The following is a 9,728-nucleotide window of genomic DNA, read 5'->3' as shown; positions in this document are numbered from 1 at the left end:
CTTACAATATGACTTTTTTCCCAAATATTATGGGGCACTATGATCAGGACACAGCTGCTCTCCAAATGGAGGTAAGTTCTCCCACCCCTGCTGTAGTATGTAAATATAAACACTGTGAAACAGTCTTTTTTGCCATTGAGAAATGGTTCGAGGTATCTGTTGCACCAAATGATAACGTTTAGTGATTACATGTTTCTTTAAATTTTTTTGGAGTGCACTGGAGCTGCTTGGTTGCACAAGCATTGTGTGAGGGAGCTGTAGGCACCCTCCCCCCGCCCCCTGCCTTGGATCCTGTATTGGAGTGGAAGAGGAATGGGTGTAGTGCAGCAACGCGGCTATTCAGAGCTCTTTGGCAGAGCTGAGCACATGTAGCCCACGCACCTCACTGAGAAACAGAGCAGTTCTTGAACTTCTCTGGGGGCATAGCTTATGATATCCTGCTCCGCTTGAACTCAGGTGGTATAAAAACAAAGTTTAGAAGTTGCTCGTTGTTCCTGTCTTAGTTTATGTCTGCTAAGGAGAGGTACCTAAACTTACTCTTAGCCCTATTCTCCATTGTGGCTTTTGTGTTTTGTCTTCTGACTGAATGCTGAAACTTCTGACTGAAAGAGCAACTTTCCTCTCCCCCCCACCCCCCACCCCCCCGGAAAACAAACACTTTCCTACCTGAGCTGACTGTAACATACGGCTCCTTAGAGCATGTGCCACCTTGTGGAAAGGCTTTGTCGATAGCAATAGGTATAAAGGGCGAGAGCCTCTCTGGGTGAGAGGCTTGTAAAACAAGTTTTAAACCTGTTTTAATAATGGCTTTTCAGTGGTAAGAGGAGGGGGAACATCTTAACGCAGGTCTTGAAAAGCTTACCGTCTTGTTCTGTGCAGAGAGTGAAACAGAAGTGAGTTGAAAACTTAAGTTTCTGGTTAAAAAAAAAAGTATAGGTGGTATTGGAGGTGACTACTATTACTAAAATCTTATTTGCATATTCTTTACTGAACTTGGAGGTGGAGTTTGGTTCAGTTGCCAAAACATTTTTTTAGTGGTGTTTGGGATAGTATGCAAGCAACAGAATTCATCTGCAGATCTCAGATAAACTGTGGGTTTTTAAATTGAAAGGCAGGCTATAGGCTTCAGTTGTAAACTGTGCAGTGCCTTCTCCAGTCATCGTTTGTCAGGAATGCTTTCTACAGCATCTGCTGCTTTCTCTTGTCAGGTACGCTGTTGGTTCTTACTTGGTGTGGCTTAACTACAGCTGTTGAGCCAGCTTTTGGCAGTATTTGTGCCTTCCAGTCATGCTGCTGTTACAGCAGAGAGACCACAGAGCCATTTTTATTAGTTTGCTATGACTGACTTTTCTGAACTGTCAGTTACTTGTGCCTAGCACATAACTTCTGCATGGAGAAGAACACGAACCTTTTCCTTTTTGGAAAGGGTTCGTGGCTTACTTGTTCTTGTATAGCTACTTCGTAAAAACTGTGTGGTAGTGAGAAGTTCTGTTGTTTTCTCTTTTTTCCATCCTGTCTCCCTTATAACCACCTCTGGCTACTGCAGTGATTGATCAGTACTCAGCAAACTGACTGGGTGGCTGTGTGACAACAGCGTCTGTTAGGGTTTGATTTCCCTACCCTGTTTCATTTGCTTCCTGGTGTCTGTCATTGCCACTGTCTGGCCTCTAATTTGGTACACCTCACTACTCCAGTGTTGTGCAGACATTTCTAAACTACCTAAATGTGTATGTGTGCTGATCTGCATGCCTTTATTTGTGATTCAGCAGTGCTGATGGACTGCTTGGTCAAACTGAATTTTTCAGACACCTGGTTTGCCGGTGAAAGGATAAGGAAGTTTCCTCTCCATTCTATATGCTGCTCATGTCGAATCTGTTGCTAGTGGTTAGATTGGAATTAATATCATAAGCTTAGGGCAATTAATTTCTGGGCCTTTTCTGAGTCACACATTTTGATGTGATTCTACATGGTATTCAGTAATGGCACCAGTATTGTTTGTCCATGGTTGACTGCAACAGGGAACGTTGTCGGGATTGTCAAAGGGTTCTGCTTGTCAGGGGACTTGGTGTTACAGCAGAGGAGGAAGAGCTGTTGACTTCTGGAATATTGTTTAATTTCACTTTGCAGCCATAAAAAGGCAGAGGGTTGGGAGGTGGAGGAGACTTCTGTTGTTCTGAGAGCTTGAATTTTTCCATAATTGCTAGTCCAAATTTTGTTCATACCAAAGAAAGAATTTTAATAGTATGTTGGTTAAAACTTCTGTCTTTTGATCCTCGGTAGGAATGCTTAAAGGCTTTTGTTTTTATTTCCATCTCTTCCTGCTCCCCTCCCCACAGCCTGTTCTCAAGACTGGGCATGGTCTTAGGTTGTAAATGCTGGGTTTGAGATTGAGGCTTGTAATATTTTCCTCGCTTTATCTTAACTGACTTTGAGGAAGCTGCTTATTCATGCAATCCCAGCAAACATGGTGGAGAATTCTTCAAGAAATAAAAGTATTTTGTGTAGAAATGACGTTGATGCTAGTCCTGTTCGCTGCTGCTATCCCCTCTGGCAACTTCTTCCCATTACTTATTTGAAGTGTTTACTCCCAGAAAGAACAAAGAATTGTCAAGGGGACAAGTCTCACCTGAAGGTGAAGTTCATTCTCCAGAAGAGTGGTAACTCTCCTATATGCCACTCTCGAGGCTCCATAGGTGTGTTCTGCTGTGGGGAGTCTAAGAGCCAGAAGAGCTGTGCTTTCTATCTGCTGGAGCACTAAGACTTCTGTACACTTTCTCTACTTTCTGGGAAGGTATAAAATTGTCATTTCTGGGATGGTGTCTTCACAGTAATTTGCCAGGGGAGGATCATGTGGACCCACTGTCTCAAGTGATGGTTGTCCTTCAGGAAATCAGCTGGATCACCAGCTGATGTGCGGTCTTGCATTGCTGTGTCATGTATCAGTTCTTCAAAATGATGTGCTATTAACCAGAACACTAAACTGATTAGAGCAGGAAAAAAGACTAACCCAATTTTATGGCCTCTATTATGGGTGTTCTGGCTAGTGATGATAGTCCCTCTGGGATCTTATTTTCTGCAATAGAAAATTCATGATTTCCATTTGTTCCTCCCACACATGCATCCTTTTTTTAAATTTTTATTCTGAGCTTTTGACTTGGATTGAGTTTAAACTACTTGAGTTTTGCTTTATATTTAGATTAGCTTTGTGTTGTTTATACAACAAATTGTCATTTTAGGAAAGTAAAACCACATGACTTTGTGGTGTGAAGTTTTGGGGTTTTTGTGTGTGCTAGCTAAACAGCTGCATGACAGTGGAATCTTATTATTTGCACATGCTTACAGTATCTGTATCTCAAAGCAGTTTAACAGTGACACTGCTCATGTTACCACTTGCTCAGATTGGGAGGCCGAAGATCTAGGATTTGTCTAGTGAGGAAAATGGGTGCACATAGCAGAATAGGTGGTTTGTTACAGCTATACTTAAATGGGTGTAACTCCCCCTCGTGGTCATCCTCAAAACCAAGTCACTTCTAACTCCAAAGTAATTCTTCCTTTAACTGTCCTGGGATAAGTTGTCAACATAAGGGCATTAGTTCCAGCAAGGCAGAGAATATTATGGTGTCATAACTTTTTGTTCATATCTCTTAATCTGTTCCGCTGCAGTTCTGGAATGTGTCCACTGTAGACAAGCCCTTAAGACTTCCTGACCTTATTAAGATCTTGCAGGTCTGTAGCAGTACAAAGACAAAAGGCTTGCCAGTGAGTTTTTAAAGCAGACTATACAAAACAGTGGAAAATGTCCCACAGAGAACAATCAAGTACTTCAGACTGGAAAATGATTCAGTGAGTTTTCCGTTCACTTCTGAGTTTGTGACCATGTGCCAGAATATGTGTGTGCGTGTGTGTCTATGGAGAGTTCAGTGCAACTGGATGCAGCAGTGGCAAAAACTGTATGAGAACTAGGGTTGGTTTAAACCAACAAAACCAGTTTGAAGTGGATTAAGAAGAACCTTCAAAAGCTTAATACTGAAGTTCTGTGAGTTACAATTTTTAATGTAGTCACTTAACTTGCTGCTACTAAATATAGATTTACAATTAATTCAATATGAAGATACTTCCAAAAGCTGGAAACTTGGTGTCTTGCAAGCTTAAACCAGTACATATATATATGTGTGTGTGTGTGTGTGTATGCACACAGGGAGGAGGAAGCTGCCCACCTTCTGTAAGTTGTGAGTGTTGGGGAAGTAAGTGCTGTTTTGTGTAGAAGGTTGTTACTGGGATGTTCTGCAAAATAGCACAGGTGTGCATTTACTGAAACCTCTACAGAGGGGCATCCTGCCTCTCTTACCCCGTATCAGCAGTGTTTGGTGTAATACGTAAAACACTAGTAGTTAAAACTTGAATCTTAAATCTCTGCTCTTAAGTTTTTGGTAGCTCAGCTTCAATTAGGACAGCAATCAATATTATCTATCCGCCTGGACTTACGTTTTGTCCCTGATGCTGCCTCAGTGCCTAAGTTGGAGAAAGGGTGCAGACATGTGGACATTGACCCAATGGAACAAGCACAAGGGCCTCTTTAATTCATGTTTTGCTTGTAACATTTTTGCCATTTCTTTACCAAATATGACTGGTACTAAGGGGCAGGGAAGGGTTGTGTAAAAAGTGGTAAATGTAGCATGCTGTACATCATGGTACTTAGTACAAACTAAGGTAACTTTTCAAGCTTATCAGACTAAGCGGTGGTCACAAAAGATTTTGGTGGTGAAACAGCTAAATTGCTGCTTGTTAAATTAAAGTTGGCAAATGCCAAAGTATTTTTTTTTTTATACACACTTGATGTGGATCAAGGGTAATACAAAGCGGTATGACTGACGCTTCGAGATATACCTGCTCTGGCATCCGCTTATCCATGGCCACAGACGCTTCGGAGTGTCCTGCTCTTGTGTGGACTCATCCACAGGTTACAGCCCCTTCGACTCAAGTTCACACTGGAGTTCCAGCCAGTCCAGAACAGCAGCACAGAAACAGCAGCGATGCCCTGGCCATCAGCCAGCCCAGGTGCAAGGCCATTGCTGTTATCAAAATGTTCCCAGGCACAGCAGAGTCAGATGATAAGCAGTACAGCAGTATGGCAAGCAGCAAAAGCAAAAAGCAGCCACTAACAGGCAGTAGACTCTAATATATAATAAGGAAAGCAAACCCATGGCAAGCACTGGAGCCTGCGAAAAAGCAATATTGGCTATAAAATCGATCTAGCACATTCCAGTCAAATCTGTTGTTATCTCAAACCTTCAAGCGCCATGTTGGGTGCCAAAAAGGACTGTTGTGGTTTAACCCCAGCCAGCAAGTAAGCACCATGCAGCTGCTCGCTTGCTCCCCCATGGTGGGATGGGGGAGAGAATCAGAAGTGTAGAAGTGAGAAAACTCATGGGTTGAGGTAAAGACAGTTTAATAGGGAAAGCAAAAGCTGTGTATGCAAGCAAAGCAAAACAAGGAGTTTGTTCACCACTGCCCATTGGCAGGCAGGTGTTCAGCCATCTCCAGGGAAGCAGAACTCCATCATGCGTAATGGTCACTTGCGAAGACAGACACCATAACTCGGAACGTGTGTGCCCCCTTCCTTCTTCTTCCCTTAGCTTTATATACTGAGCATGACGTTATATGGTATGGAATATCCCTGTGGCCAGCTTGGGTCAGCTGTCCCAGCTGTGTCCCCTCCCAGCTTCCCATGCAACCCCAGCCTTCTCACTGGCAGGCCAACATGAAAAGCTGGACAGACCTTGACTGCTTAGCAACAACTGAGAACATCAGTACGTTATCAACATATTTTCATCCCAAATACAAAACATAGCCCCATACTAGTTGCTATGAAGAAAATTAACGCTATCCCAGCTGAAGCCAGGACACAATAACACACTCATAAACAATCTTTGCTGATTCAGTGGGTATGCTGAATTATAGCCACTAAAGAAGTGTTTGTTACCTGTGGTACTGAGGCCCTTCATCAAGTGTGATTAGCTTGTGCAGATTGTCTGAAACCAGACAGGCGAATGTGTGTAATCCTATTACACTGGCTTTAAGCGTATCAGTCATCTGCAAAATCTAATGCTGCTTTGTCTGAATAGCATTCCTTGTCTACTTGATAATGTGAATAGTACTGCCTTGCTCCTTGTTCTGAAAGGATGCCGCTTAGAATGCGTGGGGGTCCAAAGTAATGCATGCTTGACAAAGAGGGTATTTACCCTATGGTAACTGGGGTTCACTGAGATAGTGCTGACAGTGTGATTCCCAGAGCCTCATCTTTATCCACGTTCAGAGGCTATGCCTACATTAGCAAGTAGTTTGGTGTTATAGGAGTGGATCACTCGGTGAAGTTGTTAGCACACTTACCTGTCCACTGCATGAGACTAAGGGGTTTTACTCTGAACTGGATTTAGGCCGAACCTACTGTGCATGAGGTCTGAAGTTGGCCTACAGAAGGCTGTCCTGCAGATCTTTCTTAAAAGCTGACCTTTCTGGGAAATATCGTGGTATGTTCTTGTTGGTCTCCTGCAGGTTGTTGTACCTTCCACAGTGCCCTGTCTAGTGTTCATGTGTAGCTGCAAGCCCTGGTGGTTTCTGAATCTCATTGTATAGCCTGTGTCTTGGACCCCCTCTTCTCCACACTCATATGCTGTGTGGTCACTGCCTAAACCAAGGCACCATAAATGTGGAGGTATGGGTCCTGTGGCTGCAGCCTACTTCAGGAGGACACCTGTGAATCACAGATCATTAATGAATGGAGTAATGCAAGCTTCCCTAAAGCTGTTTTTATAGAGAAGGAAAACACAGACTGTTTGAGCTACTGAGTTTGGAACCGCTTTGCCTTCATTGTTAGAAGGCGGTTAGGGCTTGGGAGCTGAGCCCAGACTAGTGGGAACACGTCACCCTTGGAGCGGGGAAAGCCTGCAGTGGGTACAAAGCTTTCAGACATAGAAAGGTGCAATTTCAAGATCATCTCCATGTAAGGGTGGAGGTCTCTGTCTAGGATTGGGCTGACTTCTTACAGGCCTTCATGCATCTGCCCCACTGGTTGCTGCTATAGTCAATAGTTTGGCAGTTCTGGAGGGAAATGGAAGGTCTCCTGCAGAAACTGCCACCCCTGTCACATGTCTGAAGCCTCCTGATCCTTCACTAGCAGGGTGGGCCAAGAGCTGCTCTCATCCTTTTCCATACCCTTCGTGGGACTGTCAGTGACTACCTGCACTACCTTCCCCAGTGCCACCTGCAATGTCACCTCAGGGGTGACACCCTCGTCCCCCCCCCCCCCCCCCCCCCCCCCGGGAGTGTGTTGCCTTTTGCCTGCAGTCTAGGAATGAGATGCTGGAGGAAGGGGGAGAAAGAAGAGGTGCCATTGCATATGCCTCCGATAGGCAGGTGGATGCATCTCCCTCTATCAGAGGCATCTGTGTGAAGGAGAAGAAAAGCAAATGTGAGTTTTTGACTGCCTGTGAGGTTACAGTACAGTGGTGTGGCGTGTGAGCTCCCTACAGCCCCCAGCTTCTCATGGGTGTGATGGAGGTGCTGGGGATGTACTGGTGCTGTTTCTGTTTAGACTGGCTCCTGTGAGGGCTGGGTAAAAGCTCACACCAGGCTGTACTTCAACAACTTGCCATCGAGTTACTTCTGTGCTACAGTGAGCAACGAGCTGTTGTGAAACTACCTCTCTTTGACTGATCTCACTACCAGGAGTTTAAAGTGTCACGGATTTGGGTGGAGATTTTGCAGGGATGGAGAAGAGACTGGTGAAGCAGTACATACAGAAAGAAGCTCCTGTAGTAACATTGTTAGCTCTGTAAAGAGAGCCCTTTCTTATATTTGGATATCTTGCATTTGGAGGAAGGAAGAATTGATTATAAAGTAGTGGAGTAAAGGAATTGGCTTATCTCCTTACCAGCTGCCTCATCGATCCTTTTTTGAACATTTCCAGTGATGGTGACTCCTCCACCTCCCTGGGAAGGTTTTTCCTACTTTCTTGCCTCCCAAGTTGGCCTGTGTCCCAGAATAAATAAAAATTAAGAGTAAATAAAAATTACTAAATAGAAGTAGTTTAATTAAGATGCTTAAATATGTCTGCAGAGCAAAAATCTATAACTACTCAGGTTATAATTGTTTTAGACATTTTATCTTCATAAAAATAAATAACTGAACAAAAATGCCACAAAAGAAATATGTGGACGATAAGAACTATTTCCAACAAATACTTGAGAATGAAGTATCACTTTTTTCAAAAGAGATTTTGTGTATATATTTTTTAAAAAGTACTGCTTTTCCCATTACAATAATGACCTACTCTGAGTAATAATAATTATTATTATTTTAAGTTTTCAAGCTGTAGTGAAGGTGATGGCTAGTAGAAGTGAACTTAAAGTGGAAGGCCTGATTTTCCATTTTGCATGTGCACTGATCTTCCCAGAAGCAGTGATTTTTACAGAAAATTACTCTGGATCAAAATCTACAACTGACGTTGGATGCTAAGTATATAGAAAGTTGGCTACATGGTGAAAGCTTCCCAAACACAAACAAACCAGAGCTGCCATCCAGTTTTCCATTGTTCTTTTGAACCATCTCTGGTTTGTGGCTCAGACTCTTGGGTCATTTGTTTCTAGTGCTGTATCTGACTTGTGTTGGTGTGTGCTCCTGTGTTACTGAGAAATCATTCAGAAGATCTCATCCTCCGTGTCAGCCTGTGTGCATGACAGAAGTGACTCGTGCAGATTTTCTAGGGACTAAGCCAGTCTATTTGAAGTTTAGGAAAACATTTGATGCTGTACTGCCTGTATCAAGTATCAAGATTACTAATTTCTGTAGACTTTCACTAATCCATTCACTTTGTTGTGATGTAAGAGAAAAATGTCAGTCAGGTATGCACAAGTCAGATGACTTGAGTTGAAGCCCATGAAGCTGCATTTATCTACCTCACTACATGCAGTTCTTGCCTCTGTCTTCTGATTTTAGTATTTCCAGCAGGTCATACCTTGAGGCACTGACACACTGCTTGGCTGGCTATGAGACAAGCTGTGTCTCATAAAAATGAGATATGGGTAAGAAATCAATGGATGCAGTTACTTTTCGTTTTGTTGGGTTTGGGAGGCTGAGGGTGGCCATTTATTGTTCCCTATTAGCATGGGAATTAACTTCAGAAGCCAGGTGATTTTCCAGTTTATATACAGGTGGTGGGTTGACCCTGGCTGGATGCCAGGTACCCAACAAAGCTGCTCTGTCACTCCCCCCCTCAGCTTGACAGGGGAGAGAAAATGTAATGAAAGGCTCGTGGGCTGAGATAAGAACAGGGAGAGATCACTCACCAGCTACCCTCACGGGCAAAACAGACTCGACTTGGGGAGACACTAATTTAATTTATTGCCAATCAAGTAGGATAATGAGAAAATAAAAACAAATCTTAAAACACCTTCCCCCCACCCTTCCCTTCTTCCTGGGCTCAGCTTCACTCCCAATTTCTCTTCCTCCTCCTCACCAGCGGCGCAGGGGGACGGGGAATGGGGGCTGTGGTCAGTTCATCACACGTTGTCTCTGCCGCTCCTTCCTCCTCAGGGGGAGGACTCCTCACACTCTGCCCTTCTCCAGCGTGGGGTCCCTCCCACAGGAGACAGTCCTCCACAAACTTCTCCAATGTGAGTCCTTCCCACAGGCTGCAGTTCTTCACGAACTGCTCCAGCCTGGGTCCC

At 43.8% G+C, this 9,728-nt stretch overlaps 1 protein-coding gene across 1 annotated transcript in view; it reads left to right on the top strand.

The window, feature by feature from the left end:
- Nucleotides 1–9,728, top strand: part of FZD6 (frizzled class receptor 6) — a 28,359-nt gene that overhangs the window by 99 nt on the left and 18,532 nt on the right. Inside the window, 1 exon segment of the mRNA XM_010293107.1 lies at nucleotides 1–71. This exon segment is cut by the window's left edge and continues 12 nt beyond it. Within this exon segment, the coding sequence (XP_010291409.1) occupies nucleotides 1–71 (71 nt within the window).

This window comes from Phaethon lepturus, unplaced genomic scaffold (assembly GCF_000687285.1).
Source record: "Phaethon lepturus isolate BGI_N335 unplaced genomic scaffold, ASM68728v1 scaffold21008, whole genome shotgun sequence".
NCBI lineage: Eukaryota > Metazoa > Chordata > Aves > Phaethontiformes > Phaethontidae > Phaethon > Phaethon lepturus.
Note: the sequence above shows the minus strand (reverse complement) of the source record. Positions and strands in the feature narration are given on the sequence as shown.